The sequence below is a fragment of the Hypomesus nipponensis genome, chromosome 28 (genome assembly GCF_054491055.1).
Source record: "Hypomesus nipponensis isolate SF chromosome 28, ASM5449105v1, whole genome shotgun sequence".
Classification (NCBI taxonomy): Eukaryota; Metazoa; Chordata; class Actinopteri; order Osmeriformes; family Osmeridae; genus Hypomesus; species Hypomesus nipponensis.
In genome coordinates, this window is record NC_140388.1 from 1295834 (window position 1) to 1315970 (window position 20137).

General features: G+C 40.1%; 1 protein-coding gene and 2 long non-coding RNA genes across 3 annotated transcripts in view; 2 read left to right on the top strand and 1 right to left on the bottom strand.

Moving 5' to 3' along the window:
- Positions 1-528: 528 nt before the first annotated feature.
- Positions 529-1711, top strand: LOC146219326 (uncharacterized). Its single transcript, XR_014751070.1, has 4 exons — positions 529-589; positions 891-984; positions 1096-1183; positions 1292-1711. It is a non-coding gene; the product is annotated as an uncharacterized LOC146219326 (long non-coding RNA).
- A 1-nt stretch (position 1712) lies between these two features.
- LOC146219327 (uncharacterized) lies at positions 1713-2941 on the bottom strand. The gene is made up of 2 exons (XR_014751069.1): positions 2811-2941; positions 1713-2402 (listed from the first exon to the last, which is right to left on the bottom strand). It is a non-coding gene; the product is annotated as an uncharacterized LOC146219327 (long non-coding RNA).
- Positions 2942-8602: 5661 nt separating this feature from the next.
- izumo1 (izumo sperm-egg fusion 1) overlaps positions 8603-20137 on the top strand; it is a 30507-nt gene continuing 18972 nt past the window's right edge. The window contains exon 1 of the mRNA XM_084695133.1: positions 8603-8912. Coding sequence (XP_084551259.1) covers positions 8693-8912 — 220 coding nt within the window. The 5' untranslated portion in view covers positions 8603-8692. The remainder of the gene's footprint in view (positions 8913-20137) is intronic.

Here is a 20137-nt window from a genome sequence, read left to right on the forward strand (position 1 = left end):
GTGAATTCTGGTTAGAATTTTTGTCCCACTTGAGACGGCGCCGAGGATACGTCCCTGTGACGTCGCCGTCGATGTACCGTGAGATCGATTCGAGAACTGCCGGTTGTGTAGCCGAGCGCATTTTCTCAAGAACAACTACACGGGTTCTAGTGACGACACAGCTACTGTATTTCATGATTGGTCAGACTCACTTTGAGTCATGCAGTTGCTCTTGAGAAACCCGTGCAGTTGCTCTTGAGAAAATGGGCTTGCTACACATACGGCAGTTCTTGAATCGAAACATTTGGTCGAAACATGAAGTCAGTCCATGTCGAATGCACTATTGTTTCATGTTTCAGTTGACGCAGCTTCAAGATTACGTCCGAATCCAAATACTCCCCCTTACCCCTTCCCCTTCGTTTTGCGCGTTCCCGTGAGAGCTAGTGGTGTCCCAATACTCTTTTGGATCTAGGGGAAGGGCTAAGACAAAGGGGTTTACACCCCTTAAAACCAAGTGAGGTCGAGAGCTTACTTGAAACCTAGGGGTACCCAGAATACACTGCGCAACCAGCAACAATGGAGGCTAGATCGATCCGAAGCTCCCACAAATGTAAGTATTTTCGGCTTAATAATTGATCAAAAAATTACAACAGTATGGTTTTGTGCTCTACATAGTCATATATTTGCAGCCATGTTCTTACTTTAAAAGTTTTTTTTTTCATCGCTAGTTTGCCACGTTACATGGCTGATTTGCACGTCCGGCATTTCTCTGACTAACCTTGAACGGACTCCATGCATGTCCACAGTCCAAACAGCATTATAAGCAAATTTCGTTTGATATCAGTGCATAACACTACTTGCTTTTGGATACATCGATACATGCTTTATATATACCGTCCTCTATCACACAGGGACGTCGGAGGAAACCCGCCAGCTGATCAGCTTTCGGGCTGGAAACGAGCTGAAATTTTTGAAATCCAAATACGCTGCAAAGCAACAATGGGAGTGAGTCATGCGTTCATGTTGTAGCAATTCATTACTTTATTGGTACTCTATTATTGTAATAATGTTTACATAATTCCTGTTCATGCAACTGTACATTGTTGTCGGTTACAGGGCACTGGTTAAGGACATTGGGTTGGAGGAAAAGGTGACTGGCCAACAAGCAGCAAAAAAGTGGGAAAACTTGAAACAAAAATACAAGGTATGTGATGTTCCATTCCAGAAAAAACTCCAATCTTCAATCTCAATGCAATACAATGAATGCATACTATAAGTTGTATGCAATATTTAGTTTTGTGTGTCCTTCCAGGAACTACAAACTCCCAAAACAGGGTCAGGTACTGACCGGGGGGAAGTGACCGCTGCTAAAAAGATATAACCACAAAATCCTGGATTTCCTCACTGAGGAGTCCAGTAAAGAACAGAGGCGCCACGAGGAGAGCGAGGCCAAGACAGAGAGGTTCTTGGTCCTCTTTGAAAAACTGGTGGAGAAATTGTAGTTTGAAGAGCTTTGTTTTTATTTGGCCCCTGTGGTTTGGTTGCTATTTGCACTTGTATTTATGGAGTTATTACATTTGAGTGTCTTTATTTGTGTGGTTTGGTTGCTATTTGCACTTTGTATTATTTTTTTTTGATTGTCTTTTTATTTATGTGTGTGGCATTAAAGTTTTTGTTCATAAGAATATAAAACACTTGTCATGTTCATTGGGGCTTCAGAAAAACTATCAGAATCATAATCAGAAAAGGTTTTTAATTGCAATGAAAGTTTGCACGGACAACTAATTGTAGTTGGCAGAAAGGTGCATAAATTCAAGGAACATGACAGGTCATTTTCATGGGGCTTGCACATTGTCACACTGTCTTTTCATTATTCATATGTCATGGACAGACCCCGGGTACCCCACAAAAATGTCCAGAAACCTGCCATTCGAGTCACATATAGCCTGCATGTTGACAGAGTAAAAGCCTTTATAATTCAAATAGTCTAATCTGTGACGCTGTGGTGGTTTTATCCATATGTGGCTGCCATCAATTGCTCCAACCACATTGTGGAATGCAGGGGTTCCTGAAATGTTGACGAATCCCTGATCAACTGCAGTCAGGTCCACTGTTTGAGGGAAGTTTATTGCTCTCTTCAGATTGTCCCATATGTTCTGGGCCACTCTATGGATGATGCGGTGAACTGTAGCCTTTGGTACATGAAAGACACGGGACACCACCCGATAAGAGAGTCCATGTGCCAGCCAATAGGTGTATATGAGTACTTCAAGCTCATTACCCCAGCCATGGTCCTGCTCCCTTTGTAAAAGCCTCTGTAAGCTGTGCATTGCTGTTCTGCTGAGGCGGAAATCCTGCTTCAACTCAGTCTCAACATCAAACCACATGCGCAATATAGGCACTTTGAGGTTTATGGCACCAGTCTGGAAAAGAAAAACATGTCATACCATTAATGGGCTGACTTGGAAAAATGTTTGCCCCTTCAAAGTACTTTAACGTCTCCCCTTTCCCACAACAAAGCACATATTGGCTAGAGTTGTCTCCCTTCCCCCAGAACAAGGCACCATAGTGACTAGGCCATGGTCCAAATGCATCGACCTACAATCGGGTACAACTTACGAGTTGCGTAAATCCTTAACATATAGCGTTAGCTAATAGTCATTAAAAAAACTACTTATACACATAGATCTTAACTGGGTTCGTATTACAATATAATACAATTCCATAATTACGTAATGTATGCGTGTCCAGCTCAGCTACTGTCTTGGTTAGTTTGGTTAACGTTAAATACAACATTAAATACACGTTGTTTGCAACAAATCCTTACATACCATAAGATTCTCCAGCATTCGTAGGCGTCGTAGACCTCTTCTCCCTTGATTTCTCCGATTTGTTGCAGACAATCGCAAAAATATCACTAAAGCCCACGCAATCGACAAACACTCGCAGACGGCATCTTGGAAGTTTGTGATCAAAACATTGTCGCCTCTGATGACGTAGCAGCCAGCTAGCGACAATGGATGATGGCGTAACCGTAACCTAGTGGTGTCCCATTTCCTAGGGCTATGTAGCCCTTACCCCTTACTTTCGAGGGCCAAGGCGAAGGGGTAAGTTAAGGGGAAGGGCTAAGGGGAAGGGGTAAGGGGGAGTATTGGGATTCGGCCTACAACTGTTCATGCCTACGTAGCTTGTGGTTCATCAATTGATTTTGGCCCCTTTGATAGCATCTTTGGTAAGATATTGTGGTTTTGAAATGTTAAGGTTTCACGCAAGACAAATATTTGAGAAAAAAAATTGTCCTTGTGTCCCGTATCTATGTGTCTAATATTAGCAAAGCTCCCTGTGTCTGTTTTGACCCGGTTGCCAGTTACCAAGTAAACGTTACTAAGTAACGCGTTACTGTAATTAAATTACTTATCCACTGAAAAAGTAAAGTAAGGGATTACTGTTCATTTTTAGGTAATTTAATTACAGTTACTTGTAATGTACTTACATACCTACTGTAAATTAGTCAAACAGTTCTGTATAAATCAATATTGAATTAAAATTAGGGCTGTGAAATGATTAAACATTTTAATCAAATTAATCACAGATTTCTGTGGATTAAATCATGATTAATTACATATTACCAATTTTCCGAATTTTTGTCATTAGTGTACGTCTTTGATTTTGCGGTACCTTGATGTTCGAGTCACCTGTTGCCACTCGCAAAACTTTGGTGAACCCCTCGTCTTCAACAATATCAATCGGTCTTCAGCTTTTTGCAATACATTTGGCAACTGTGTTAGTCACCTTGTCACAGGCAGACTTAGTGAGGGCCCTACGCTGTTCAGTGAGGGTGGTTTGGCTCATTCTACTTGAACTCCCCTCGCCGACCAACGCATGCTTCGCGTTGAGGTGGTATAGGTTACTTTAGGCTGGTATTGCTTCGGTGAAACGATAACATTCAGTCATTTAGCAGACGCTCTTATCCAGAGCGATAACGTCTTCCCGCAGAGCAGGGTTCCAGACTAACTTTTTTTACTAGGAGCACAGTAGCCCCTGACTGAAAATTTTAGGAGCGCAAGCAGAAAATTAAGGGGCACACCTTATATTGACCTGCAATGCATTTATTAATGTAACTGGAGAGGGTACAATTCACTGGCAATTTTAGATCCTTTTTAGGCGTGCTCAAGCACTCCTAATATTTTAATATTTTCTCAAATATATTGTTTATCATTTGATGCTGGTAGTTCATGAAGAAAGGGACATCCTTAGTTTTTTCATTCAATATTTTGCATAATAATACATAAATGTATTAATTGTTATCCAGTGAAATTAAGGATTTATATTAGCAAGGGGGTTTACGGTTAGCACTTTTGCAAGGCACTGTATTCATGTCACATTCAGGGTTCCAGCGGGGTCTTAAAAAGTCTTAAATTCTGAACTTTAAACACTTCCATATTTTCATCCAAGGTCTTAAATTTCATTTAGTCAGGTCTTAAAAAAGTTTTACCCTCGTTAATTTCCAGAAACGCAGGCTGCAGAAAGTTGTTACAAGGTAGCAAAAAAGTATTGAGTCGTAGCCTACAAAGCGAGTCTTTGCTACAAACAAAACCAGCAGAACGCTGCCCACCGAACGTTGTTTCGGTGTGTTGTATTTCTTTCTGTAGGATAGCCTATTGGTGTTGGTACGTACGCAGAGACAAAACTACAAATCCCGTGATAACTGCAATACCTGTATGCAAAATACGTCTGCCCTTCCGCAGAGTTTGTAAAAATTTGGCTACGTGTGGAAAATGGGAACGTTTACTTTCAAGGAGACATGAGTTGCGTTCGACATGCACCAACTTTATGCAGCGCCACAGCCGGCTGCAGACGACGCCGGCGCTGCATGAAGTCAAACGCACCTATGGCTAGATCACAGCGATTTCCGCTGATGGTTACAAGCAGTAGCCTACCCAGCTTCAGATACGAGGCTCGCTGCAAACTTTGCCCCAAAAATATTCAATTTGGTTACTGTGATTGCTTTATCTGTAAATTAAATGTATGCTTTTTTTTATGAATTCCATTCATAGAAATTACATGTTTCTTTCAGAATGTCTTTTGATTTAAATATTTTTTGGGTAATGCGTTGTGTTGGTCTTAAATTTCAATCTTTATGGTCTTAAAATTTCTTAAAAAGGTCTTAAATTTGACTTAGTGAAACCTGCAAGAACCCTGACATTCTCATCGGGGGCTGAGCACCCCTAAAGGTCTGATCCTAGAATCGCCCCTGCAACGCAACATATAAGCTTGAGTTTAAACACATTATTTAATGTGACATTGCGTACTGTACATGCAAGTCTTAGCTAAATGAATGAATGTAATGAATGTATGATGCACTTTTCGATCAGTCCTCCGACACCACAACACGATACTTGCCGAGTATAACAGTGCAACAGCGCAAACACAAGCAGGGATACAGTAGCAACGCTAGTGCTAAATAAGTATTTAGCTGCTAGGCTCCATGACGCCGGGTAAGAAGGGCTTGTGAAACTGCTCACCAAAAGAACGAAGGGGCACCCACTTGTCTGGCAGATTAAGACATGTTCGTAGGAACCTAGCGAAAAATATCCTAAACTTTCCAAGACTTTTAGCTAGGTTTATAGGTACCTAGCGAAAAATAGCCTCAACTTTCCTAGACTTTAAGCTACGGTACTAATGCAGAAGGAAAGCTGATATCGCTGTCTTACTAGAACGTTGTATCTATGCGTTGTTGCTAACGTGTGCTGACATTGTGCACACCCAATGAATTAAAAATGTGTAGGTTGCACATGCACGAGTGCTTGTAAAAAATGCTCGCCCTTTGTCAAAAACTGGTCGCAAAATGCGACCATTTGGTTGCAGTCTGGAGCCCTGCAGCAGAGTGTGCATATCACTTTGGTTTTATTGGATGTTCCATCTTAGTTTTTTTGGAACACAAACTTATCATCCAGAAGTTGCAGATTGGGTGGAATTGTGGTTATATTACGTTAAACTAGTTTAACTAAAATAACGAATTAATCCTGTAATTTAATCATAACGCGTTAACGCGTTATTTTTCACAGCCCTATTTAAAATCTAAATGTATTGTTTTAGGGTAAAAGTGAACGCTTCCTCTTTAAAATCGTTAGCTGTAATGCAGTTTAGCTTTAGCGGTTTGAAGTGGAAGATTTCGATCTCGGCGGAAGCAAGTAGCTCTAACGTCACTGTGTCCAATCCTGACTGTTTTTTAGCTAACATTCTGATAAAATGCCACTTCAAATATTGATAAAAATTATTGTATCACATTTTCAGCTGATTTACTGATTTCACGTTAAGCTTTAACTTCTTAGCTTTTGAGCTAAATATTGTAAACAAAATTAGAGTTATCTCATCCTTTACTAGAGCCGGTAAAAAGACGCTTGCGCCGGTAAATTAGCTGTGCGCTACCCTTGTCCAAACCCGACCGCACTTATACTTGTAGTAAACACTCGCTGCTGCTGTTTTTCTGGGGATATTAACTTGATCCAGGGTCACCAAACTGACCATAATGCTGTCAATATAAGATATCACGCTTCAACATCTCCAAACTATGCGATAAAATCTCAATTTGACTGTTTACCACCACTTACTGGATGTTATGTTGAACTCTTATGTCAGAGTAAAAAGTGTCGCCCGAGTGGTCTTTTGGCTTTCTCTCATCAATGTAACTTTCCTAAATTATTTAGACATGTAAACGTCCATATATGTTTATGAAATTTGACACGTACATTGTTTGGTATGCCTAAAATAATATTACTTACACTTTGCTAGCTATTGCAAAAGAAAATGGTGGCAAAAGGACCAGAAACTGGGTGTCCAAACCCCGTTCGGGTTTGGACAATAGTAGTTTACAGCGGTCGGGATTGGACACAGTGACGCTAGCTGTTTTACCAAATGGAAATATTCCAAGTAGCCTACTTTTCCCTGTTTGTCACAACAAGAACAAGAACATTAACAAGAACATTAATGTCAAGTGCAAGCTATGTCCTGGGGATAAAAAACGAGACGCGGCTGCGTCTAGCACAAGTAACCTACTGTAGCACCTCTCAAGGCAGCATCGACGAACAGTTTTGAGTGATCCATGTTCATCATAATCAGAAAGGGTTTTAATCGCCATGAAAGTTTGCACAGACTAGGAATATACTTTGGCATCGACAGATAACACCTCAGCAACACCTGTTAAGCAGACAAAACTTGATTTTACATCGCCAGTGCAGAAAGTGTTTGAAGGTGAGCTTAAAAAAATTATTGCAAACTAGATTGCAGGAAGAGATGCTACTGCTGCGTACTGTAGAATCCTGTGATGTCATGTTTAACTAAGCTTTTGTGTTATGCACATATTGTTTGGTAACTAAAGATGAAAGAAGGTTACACGTGTTCCTAAAATGTTAAGTATTGGTAGGCTATGTTTTAAAAAGGTAAAAGGCTAAACTGTTCCAAGTTTGACTTGTATTTCATTATTGAAAGACTTTCCTTTCTGTTGTCTATCCAGTCAAGGTTTATAGGGATTGTAAGAAGTAATGCATTACATTACTTATTGAGTAATTAAATTACTTTTCAGACAGACTAATTACAAAAGTAATTTAAACACTATATTGATAAAGTAATTTGTAATAAATTACTTTTTTAAAGTAACTTACCCAACACTGCTAATTAGTATGTATCTTAATATCAACATTCTACTCCGTACTGTATAGCCCAGCTCGTAGTTTCATAAGGCTTTTGTTTTATGAGCCAAGCTGTACATTAACATGCTTCTGTATTTATTTTGGAACATGTCATTGATACATTGTTATGTATTCTCTCCAGTTTTACCTTCTCACACTTTCAATAAATCAATGATGTTGGAGGAACACGTCTCCGGTGGATTGTTTGTGGGAAGAGTTTAGCAGCCTGTCAAACTATACTCGGCACAGTATAGGAAGGACAGAACAGAATAATTTATTCTGCTGCTTCTTTTTCAATTGTAGGTTAAATGTAGAGCCTAGGGAACAAAGTAAAATGTTTGTGCTTTTGCACATTATGAAAAAACTATTTTAGCATGTGTAATTTCAATTGAGTGCAGCCTGCCCTGCAATGGTCCAGGTTTGGGCATTGTTTACAGTACATATGAGGGAGTATGGTTTGGTTTTTAGGATGGACACTCATCTCTAGCTTGCCCCCATGACTCTCTCATTAAAACAAGACCAAATGTTTCTTTATTAACTAGACAATGAAACCTGAAGGAAATTATGCCTATATATTTAGTCTAATGTTAACTGGAATATAGGATGCAGAGTTTATTGTAATTATTTAATGGTAAACAACAAAGATGACTAATTTTCAAAGTAATATACATATGTTTATGAAGGAACTCACTTAGAGGAGTGGAGCTAGACTTGGCCAAGCTCCACATCTTGGCTCTGCTGTGAGCAGAGTCATCAAATTGTATGTTCATTGTGAGATCATTGTGAGATCATTGTGACATCATGAAATTTATTTCATTTCTATAGCGAGCACAGTTACAGAACTCTGCTTTTGTGACAGTGAGTATCTCAGACATGAAACCAATGACACCATAAAACCGCATACTCAAACACACAGAGGCCATAACCTGGCCTGATATAGCTGTACTGTGACATGAGCAGTCCAGGTACCAAAGACTAAGTGTCTCACTTACACTAAGGGGTCTCTGAGTCTAGTGGTAGCTATGGGCAAAACTGTTTTTCTATGGCTGGTGCTGCTCCTGATGTGCTGCCTGCCTTCAGGGAGACCTTGTTTGCAGTGTGACAACAGGATCCATCGACTGCACAAAGACTTCCTATGGTCTGTGTCGGCCAGTGTTGAGGAGCAGATAGAGTTAAAAAATATCATGGACAATGGTTATGCCTCCTACAAGGAGACCAGTGAGAAACTAAGGGGAGTCATAGGTAAGGTACTCTACTGTTATATTTTCAGTCAGTAGTTGTTGGAAGTCCCCGAACCACTTGTTAAGGGAGTACACCAGCACTTAAGAATTATTGGTTGGATCAGATGTTGGCTTACTTCCTCCAGGAACACAAATATAGCTGCAAGCAGCGATGCAGGTTCCTCTGCAAAATGGCTAAATATTATAAACATGTACACGATGTAGAAGATCGAGAGTTGGACAACAAGAGAGCAAAACTACTTCATGTTTGGCCAACAACAGGCACAATGGGGATTTGAACTCATGAGCATAAGGTTACAAGTTAGTCTCTCTATCCTCTCTGCTACACATCAATTAAGATTGTATGAACAGAAAGGGCAGAGTATTAGCTTTGGTCAGCTTTGGGACAAAGGTAAAGAAACGGTTGACATTTCAAAGTGAAATTGCATGAAATTGTGCATGGTATTTCAAAATGATATCATCCTGTTTAACTAAATAGATAATTAAAATTGTGATAGGCCAAAAGATAATGGCTGGATTCCAACCTACTACCTTATACTTATACAGGTCACCATCTGTTGAGCGATTCTCAGTGTTGAATAGTGTCATGTTCAGTGACTGTCAGGGGCGGTTTGAGGCACGGGCAGACCGGGCAGCCGCCCGGGGCGGCATTTTTTCATGTCACGTAGGGGGCGCACTGGCAGACCGGGCAGCCGCCCGGGGCGGCATTTTTTCATGTCACGTGGGGGGCGCACGCGCATAAAAAAAAAAGAAATCTCTGTGCGGTTTTCTCTTATCTATCATTTCAGTTTGTGCATATTGGCATATTGGCGCCCCCTTCAGGCAGCTGCAGGCACCCCTGCTTTCTGAGACGGTGCCGTGCAGCATTTTCCTTCGTTTGTTGCCGCCAGGTAGTAGCAGTGCTCGTTCCGTGGGCTGTCGGGGGGCGGCTGACGGGGTAGGGGGTGGCACAAGATTTAAATTAGCCTATTGGCTAAAAACCTTTTATGCAACACATCTACAAAATTATCTATGTATGTAATAATGTGCGCTGCATTGTCCCTGACAAAGAAATAAAAAAAATTACAATAGGAAATCCAGAGCCAACAATGCCATCTGACCTTTGATCAATTACACACATTTAGTCAATGTTCTTAAACTCAACCGATTATTGTCATTTTACTCTACTGTTTATTTTGAACAGACATCAGTGTGTTTATTTGGAAAGATAACTGTATATTTCCACTTTTGATTTGCATTTCCATTGTAAGTTTGGTCTTAAATTCCATTTAGAAGTGGTATTAAAAGGTCTTTAAAAGTCTTAAATTTAACTTTTTATACCTGTAGACACCCTGCAGAATGATGTCATCCTGTTTAACTAAATAGATAATCAAAATTATCACAGGCCAAGATATTATGGCTGGATCCAAACCTACGACCTTACACTTAACAGGTCACCATTCCAGCCCATTGAGCTATTGTCAGTGTTGAATATTGTCAGGTTCAGTTACTGTATAAAAAAAGTAAGCTGTTTCTCCTGTGGTAAGCGTTGTTAGCCTAAGTTGAAACTGCTTGTACATTTCCTATAAAAACGGGACAACGGGATGACTGGGTTGCTGCTGTAAAGCATAACTTACTCATAGTTTTTTTTAAAGGTTGTTTGGAGTGCCATAACTTGTCATGCAAGGGAATTTCAAATGATGCCTAACATCAGTGGGGATGTGTCATGGCTTGGGTTACTGAAATGAATTTGTGCAACAATCAATTTACTTCATTAGAGATAACCAGTAGAGAAATCTCTACCATGTGTAGACTACAAGTAGCTAGCTACAGTGGTGAACCTGTCTTGTTTTGCAGTAGTTTACACAGTCTCGCAAAACAGATGATCGGAGTGTTGTGATGGGCTCAAATAAACACACATTGCTATGTTTTACAACCGGAGGATTGATCGGAAGACTAGAAACCGTTTTGTCAGAATAAAAAATAAAAAACTAAGCCTCTAACTGGTTTTTAACCGATAACCCTTTGCTTACCAGCACAACATCTCAGCCAATTGAGCCATTCCCAGGCACGGAATAGACGATGTTCAATAACTGGATAATAAAAAAGCTGTTTCTCCAATGGAGAGCATTATCACATTTGGTCCAAATTCAAACAGCTGTATTTCAGTCAAATTTTGACTTATCAAGGTGAAACCTTGCATGGTACTTCAGAAGTGTGTCACCTTAAAGCCTATAAGGTTTGAACAATCCTTCAAAAATATATTTGATTTAGTGACACAAACATATTGAGGCAATGTGGACATTTACATAAATACACCCCTTTCAGCCATTTTGTATTTGATTCAATTGCCTTCTGTAACATTTTTAAATACGGCAATAATACATATCTGTACAAACTTTCAAGTCAATTAGACCTTTGGTTCAAGAGAAGAAGAATTTTGAAGGTTTTCCAAAATCATCACTCTACATGAAAATCCGTCATGGCGAACTATATGGGTCCTTGAAGTTTTTTTATTCCTCATGAGAAAGGAGGCATGTACACACAGTTTCAGAAGAATTGGAGCAATTAGGTGGAAATGCCATCACTTTGAAAAATTGACTTTTGGGCGTGGCCTGTGGCGCCCCCTATGGTCCGATGTGGCCCATATTTGGTGTGGGCGTACCCACTTGGATGTAGTATCAAGGTGCCAAATTAGAACATTTATGACCAGGAACTTTTTGAGATATTGGGGCGCAAGGAGAAGAAAAATAATAAGAATACCAACAATAACAATAGGTTCCCTCCTACTGGAGGAACCCTAAATATGGCTGCAGGCAGTGATGCGGGTTCCTCCGCAAAATGGCAAAATATTATAAACATGTACACTGTAAAAGATCGAGACTTGGACAACAAAAGAGCAAAACTACTTCATGTTTGGCCAACAACAATAGGTTGAACGGGGATTTGAACCCATGAGTAGGGATGGGATATATGGCACTGACACATCAATGCTTGTGTTGCAAAACCAATACGCACAGTTTCGAAAATGTGGTTTGGAGCTTGTGTCAAATGACGATGCCACGTGATAGATGACATTCAATGCTTCAGACGTCACAAACTGGTTCAAAGTTGTGGCGCACTTCTAAACCTTAAAAGAGGGAAAGTAACCTTCTAAACTTCTAAACCAGTGCTTGTCATCTTAATTAACTAACCAACAATAACATTACAAACATCTAACTGAACAAACACAACAACTGAAATACCTCGCACGGCTGTTGTAACCTAACTATTTTCCACAAGTCTTTGTGTTTTTTCACATGCCGCACTGCATGCCCAAGGGTGCTGACGCGGATTATCTAGCTGTGCTCCGACTGCGTGATATGACTATTAGTTTTTGGTCAACTTTGGGACAAAGGTTAAGAAACTATTGACATTTAAAGGTGAAATTGCGCATGGTATTTCAGAAGGATGTCTACCTGTTTTACTAAACAAATAATCAAAATAATGACTGGCCAAAAGACTGTGCCTGGATTGGAACCTGTGACCTTGCACTTTGTAGGACACCGTTTCAACCCATTGAGCTACCCTCAAGGATGAGAATATGTGGTCAGTTACTGAAAAAAAAAAGGAAGCCGTTTCTCCTGTAGCACGGATTGTTTGATTTGGCCAAGGTTTAAACAGCTGTAATTCAATTATCTTTTGACATATCAAGGTGAACTTGCGCATGGTACTTCAAAACAATGTCATCCTGTTTAACTAAACAGATATTCAAATTTAAGACGGGCTAAACGACTGCTGCTGGATTCGAACCTACGACCTTATTCTTTGCAGGTTGACTTCCTAGACCAGTGAGCTATTCTAAGTGTAGAATATTGTCATGTTGAGTTACTGTATAAAAAAATAAGCTGTTTCTCCTGTGGAAAGTGTTGTCAGATTCAGCCAAAGTTAAAACAGCTCTAATTCAATCATATTTTGACATACCAAGGTGAAATTGTTTACGGTACGTCAGAGTGATGTAATCTTGAACCCAATTAGATTTGAAAAACCATCAGTCAAAATTATATTTGATATATTGACACAAGGATATCAAGGCTATGTGGACATTTAGGTCTGTGGGGAATCGCTTTTTCTCCTAAAAGCTGCCCTCCTCTACCTTTTGGATTAAATCGCCGAGATGCTACATGATTCAGTAATTACACAGAGGGAAAAAGCTAGCTACTTTTCGAGTTCGGTATTCCTTCACTGCAAACTCACAATCTAAAGGTCTCAAAGTGCTCAAACCTTCACCATAATTTAAGAGTAGTGTACTTTCATGAACCCAATCATTGATTCTAGGTTAAAATGTGTAAAAATAGGACTTACCGAACGTGGCTGCCTCCAAACCGGCTATCATGCGATTCCAGTTGAAAACAACAATGGCTGCCGAAAAATAATTTATATCCGTAATGGTGACCTGCGATTGGAAGCGAAAAGAGGGTGAGGGTGGGGCTTGGTCAGCACACCATTTCCAGAAACGATGTGTGTGCGTCTCGCCAAGCTCGCGCATGTCAGTAGGTTGACCACCTGTTCCTCTTTGTGCTGTATAGCACAGCATTTTCAATATGCGACATGCGGAACAAGGGGTGAAAATGCTGTGGGGCACATGCAAAGCGGGACAGGTGGTCACCCTAGTGACAAGGGGCAGGATGAGTCTGTGAGAATTTGGAGCGCGCGCACTATGGAGCAATTCAATTGAATTCAATCATATTTTGACATACCAAGGTGAAATTGTTTACGGTACTTCAGAGTGATGTCGTCTTGAACCCTATTAGGTTTGAAAAACAGTCAACATTATATTTGATTTATCAACACAAAGATATTGAGGCCATGTGGACATTTACATAAATACACTTATTTCAGCCATTTTGTATTGCATTTCTTATTCCATGTCACCCTATGTAAAGACATGTATTCTACACATCTGTAACTAATTTCAAGTTGATTGGGTCTATGGTTTATGAGTAGAAGGGTTTTGAAAGTTGTACCAAAGTTGGACTGTACAGCTAAATCTATCACGGCGGACCTTATGAGTCCTTGAGGCTTTTTTGTTCCCCATGAGAAATAAGGCATGTGTACCAATTTTCAGGCATTTTGGAGTAATGGGGCGCTGGGGAAATTACGTAGACTTTGGGCGTGTTATATAGCGCCACTTATGGGCGTACATGGGCCACTAGCCGTTTGGGAGTAATGAGTGACCTGTTGAATCATTGGGCCAAATTGGAAAAAATCGGGTCCAGGACTTTTTGAGCTATTGGGCCATTTAGCGGAGAAACATAATAATAAGAATACTAACAAAAATAATAGGGTGGAACCCTAAATATAACTGCAAGCAGTAATGGCAGATTCCTCCAAACATTGCCAACCATAAAAAAATGTATATTCTTGACAAATTGTAACTGTATAGAAAAATCCATGCTGCAGACACCTCATAGCTGCAAGCAGCAATGAGGTGGCCAAGCAGTCAAATGACCCAGAATAACATTTTTGACATTCTGGCTTAACGGCATTTTGATTGACTGTACCGGGCAAACGGTTTCAAAAATCAAAAAAACGTGATAGCTTTTGTGAGGCTTGGTCTGAAGATAATCTCTGCCAAATTTGGTGAAGATTGGACAACATGTGTAGGAGGAGTAGAGAAAAATGTGTAGGAGGAGTAGAGAAAAAACGTTTTTCAATGAATTCAAAATGGCGACCGCATAAATTTGGCTATTATCACAAATTAATATGAGTCACACACGGGATGTCCCAAGATATCATGAGACAAAGGAATCACTTAATAAAGGCAAAAAAATCAAGTTATTGGCCAAAACACATTTTTGCTTCCTGCGGCCACGCCCAGTGATCACGACACCAAATTGTGTGGACATCCTCAGAAGAGGGTTCCGAGTCTTACCCAGTTCATTGTTGATATCTCAAAGATTTGCTGAGATTTGATCCAATTTCCTGTTTGGTTGCTTTGTTGACGATTTTGATCTGTCTGTACCGGACAAACGGTTTTGAAAATCCAATATAAAAGTAATGCCTGAGTGAGGGTTGCTCTGACGATGATGTGTGCCAATTCTGGGGAAGATTGGAAAAACATTGTAGGAGGAGTAGGCTTTCAAAGGTTTTTGATAAAACCGGAAATTGCGGAAAATCTTTATAACCGGAAATTTTGCCAATTGACGAGTTGAACTCGTCTTGATCCAGGGAATCCAATTTTTGAAAATCAGTCATATGGTTCAAAGGTTACGTGTGTAAACACAAGTCCAACTTTGACCCGTTGGTGGCGCTAGAGTGGTCTAATGGGAGACATGAAACTTGGTGTAGGTATAGAAGTGACTGTCCTTAATGAGTAATTTGTCGTCTCGTATTGTACAGTACCGTAGGCTACCTCCCCAGGCCGAAGCGATCTGGAACGAAAGACTACAAGGTCGCAAATTAGCTCTAGCTCTAACTTACGGTCTAACACTTTTGGTAACAGATAGTAGCAGAGATGTGCCGGGGAAACTGCTAGAGCCAACTCCTCTGTGAAAATAGGAGACCGTTTAGCGTTACTGTACACTGTTTACGAAAGTAGAGCTAGACTAGCTAGCTATCTTTAGCTATAATCATCAGATAACACATTTCACAAGTGTTTCATATCACACTTTTTTTTGCTAGTCAAATCGTTTACTAATGAAATAATAAATCCAAAAACGAAAATGTATTTGTGATGAATGTTTAATAAAAGATTAAAAACAAATGTAGAGTTATGTTGTATGTATGCCCTGTGTCGCCCGGGCAACAGAAGCTATGTCAAGACTCATGAAGCTAACACCTCAGCCGCAGACTATTGTTTCTGAAAATAGATGTACTAGCTTAATAACAATGCGTACATCGTATTGTACACTACATTTCATAATTTTGAGTAAATAGTTATCACCCTGGTCTCTTTGCTTGTGGCGTTTCTAGTTAGTCTATCATCTCCCAGAAGTTAACGAGCTGCTAAACTGATGTTCTGCTACAGGTAGTCAAGCGTGTTTTCGTGAAGTTAGTGACGTCAGTGACTGTGGCTAGCAAGTTAGCCACCATTAGCTTCACTTTTCGCCACTAAAACTTAACTTCTACTTAAACTGTGCAACAGAACGTTAATCCCGATACAAGCAACTCAATTGCTACCAAGACGAAACGTTTGACACCTAAGTTGTCTATGTAGTCCAAATATTAACAAAGTTTTAGGGGAGCAAAAAGAATAATAATAATATATGTGAGATAACAATGGTTTGAGCTCGCCGAAGGCAAGCACACCCCAATAATATGTATGTGAGATAACAATGGTTTGTGCTCGCCGAAGGCAAGCACACCCCAAATATAACTGCAAGCAGTAATGGCGGATTCCTCCAAACATTTCAAACCATTGAAAAATATATATTCTTGAAAAATTGTAACTGTATAGAAAAATCAATGCTGCAGACTTACCAATGGGATACCAAATCCAAATATGGCTGCAAGCAGCAATGAGGTGGCCAAGCAGTCAAATCACCCAGAAAACATTTTAGACATCCTCAAAAGAGGGTAACGATTACAAGCAGCAAGTTCGGTGTAAATCCATCAAAGATTTGCTGAGATACAACCCAACTTCCTGTTTGCTGGCTTAACAGCACATTTTGATTAACTGTAGCAGGCAAACGGTTTCGAAAATCAAAAAATCATGTGAAAGCTTTTGTGAGGCTTGGTCTGAAGATAATCTCTGCCAAATTTGGTGAAGATTGGACAACATGTGTAGGAGGAGTAGAGAAAAAACGGTTTTCAATGAATTCAAAATGGCGGCCACATCATTCGGCTATTATCACAAATTATTATGAGTCAAACACGGGATGTCCCAAGATATCATAAGACAAAGGAATCACTTAATAAAAGCAAACAAATCAATAGTTAATGGCCAAAACACATTTTCACTTCTAGCGGCCACGCCCAGTGATCACATGACACCAAATTGTGTGGACATCCTCAGAAGAGGGTTCCAAGTCATTTTAGCAAGTTTGGTGTTGACAGCTCAGAGATTTGCCAAGATTTGATCCAATTTCCTGTTAGGTTGCTTTATTGCCGAATTTGATTGGCTGTACCGGACAAACGGTTTTGAATATCAAATATCTTTATAATGCCTGATTGAGGCTTGCTCTGACGATGATATATGCCAATTCTGGGGAAGATTGGGAAAAGATTGTAGGAGGAGTAGGCTTTCAAAGGTTATTGATAAAACCGGAAATAGCGGAAAATCTATATAACTGGAAATCGACGCCATGGTGTGCTATGAACTTGGGGGATCCAGGGAATCCAATGGTACCTCATTTTTGAATATCAGTCATACGGTTCAAAAGTTGCGTGTGTAAACACAAGTCTAACTTTGACCAGTTGGTGGCGCTAGAGTGGTCTAATGGGAGACATGAAACTTGGTGTAGGTATAGAAGTGACTGTCCTTAATGAGTGTGCCAAATTTCAAAAAAAGTTATCGAAGGGTTCTGGGGGCTGCCATTGACTTCCATGGTACAAGAATAAAAAAAAATATATAACTGCAAGCAGTAATGGCGGATTCCTCCAAACACTGCAAACCATTGAACAATGTTTATTCTTGACAAATTGTAACTGTATAGAAGAATGTATGCTGCAGAATTACCAATGGCATACCAAATCTGAAATGCAATACCATCAAGATCCACAAGGGCCTTTATTTCAAGCCAGTAAGTGAAGGAAGGGGGCTTGGTGAGCTTATCCATTCCAGAAAGCCTTGTATCTTTATGCATTAAGGCGTGGCCTGTAGCGCCACCTATGGGTAATGGTGGGCCATTTGTGGTGTGGTAGTTACTCTTGGCCTATACTATTAATGTTTCAGGATTTTAAAAACTTTTTACCACTGCATATAAAATCGAAAATGCAATACCAACAGGATCCACATGGGCTTTGGGTAAAGTGTGGTAGTTACTCTTGGCCTGTACTGTCAATGTGTCAGGATTTGGAGACCTTTTTACTATTGCATACAAAGTAGGAAATGCAATGACACCAAGGTCCTCAAGGGCCTATGCTGATATTCAAGGAATGAGTTGGGGCTTGGTCAGCCCACACAGTCCTGATATGTTGCGTGTATGTCTTGCCGCGCGTGTCAAGGGAAGAATGAGTGTGTGAGAATTTGGAGCATGCGCGGGGAGGAGCAGGGGACACATTTCATTGTAAATTTCCCTAGAAATTAGCCAAGCATGCATGTTTCAAAGATTCACCAAAAATCGACCTTTCATCTTAGAGTCAACTTTTTCTCAGATTTGTGTACTAAACATTCTCAAGAGTCTTCATATGAACTTGTTTGACTGGCTTACATGTAAAGCATTGCGAACCATTGAAAAATGTATATTCTTGACAAATTGTAACTGTATAGAAAAATCAATGCTGCAGAATTTCCAATGGGATACCAAATCTGAAATGCAATAACATCAAGATCCACAAGGGCCTTTATTTCAAGCCAAGAAGTGAAGTGCTTTAATCTTCACAAGAAGTGAAGTGCTTTGTGCTTTAAGGCGTGGCCTGTAGCGACACCTATTGGTAATGGTGGGCCATTTGTGGTGTGGTAGTTACTCTTGGCCTATACTATCAATGTTTCAGGATGTTTTTAACTTTTTACCATTGCATACAAAATCGGAAAAATATACCAACAATATCCACATGGGCTTTTGTTAAAGTGTTGTTGTTACTGTTGGCCTTTACTATCAATGTTTCAGGATTTGGAGAACTTTTTACCATGGCAAACAAAATCTGAAATGCAATACCATCAAGATCCACAAGGCCTTTGCAAAAGACCAAGGAATGAGTGGGGGCTTGGTAAGCCCACACTCTCCTGAAATGTTGCGTGTGCGTCTTGCCAAGCCCGCGCGTGTGTCAAGGGAAGACCTATGGGTAATAGTGGGCCATTTGTGGTGTGGTAGTTACTCTTGGTCTATACTATCAATGTTTCAGGATTTTTATAACTTTTTACCATTGTATACAAAATCGGAAAAGCAATACCAACAAGATCCACATGGGCTTTTTGTTAAACTGTTTCTTTGCCTATACTATCTATGTTTCAGGATTTTGAGACCTTTTTACCATTGCATACAAAATCGGAAATGCAATACCATCAAGATCCACATGGGCCTTTTTTCAAGCCAATACGTGAAGGGAGGGGGCTTGGTGAACCTATCCATTCCAGAAAGCCTTGTATCTTTGTGCTTTTGGGCGTGGCCTATAGCGCCACCTATGGGTAATGGTGGGCCATTTGAGGTGTGGTATTTACTCTTGGTCTATACTATCAATGTTTCAGGATTTGAGACCTTTTTACCATTGCATACAAAATCGGAAATGCAATACCATCAAGAACCACATGGGCCTTTGCTAAAGACCAAGGAATGAGTGGGGGCTTGGTCAGCCCACACTCTCCTGAAATGTTGCGTGTGCGTCTTGGCCGCGCGTGTGTCAAGGGAAGGCTGAGTGTGTGTGAGATTTTGGAGCACGCGCGGGGAGGAGCAGGGGAGACATTCATTGGAAATTTGCCTAGAAATTAGCCAAGCAAGCATGTTTCAAATATTCACCAAAAATCGACCTTTCATCTTACAGTCAACTTTTTCACAGATTTGTGTTATGAACATTCTCAAGAGTCTTCATATGAACTTGTGATTGAATCAGAGTATCAGTTTTTGACTGGCTGATGTGCAAAGCATTATTTTAGCGTTAGCGATAAGTTCAATTTGATTTATATCAATCATTTTTAGAGATATGAATTTGCCTTTGCACATGGTAATATGTTGTAGTGTCTTCCTCCGATCTACCAAGTTTAGTGTTGATATCTCAAAGATTTGCTGAGACATGACTTCACATCCTGTTTGGCGGCTTTTCTGATGAATTTGATTGGCTGTACCGGACAGACGGTTATGAGGATCAAAATTCCTTTGATAACTTTTGTGAGGCTTGGTTTGAAGATCATCTCTGGTGATTTTGAAGAATATATGACAAAAATTGTAGGAGGAGTAGGCTTTCAAAGGTTTTTGATAAAACCGGAAATGGCGGGAAATCTATATAACCGGAAATTAACGCCATGGTGTGTGTTGAACTCGGCTTGATCCAGGGAATCCAATGGTACCTCATTTTTGAAAATTAGTCATACGGTTCAAAAGTTGCGTGTGTAAACACAAGTCCAACTTTGACCCATTGGTGGCGCTAGAGTGGTCTAATGGGAGACAT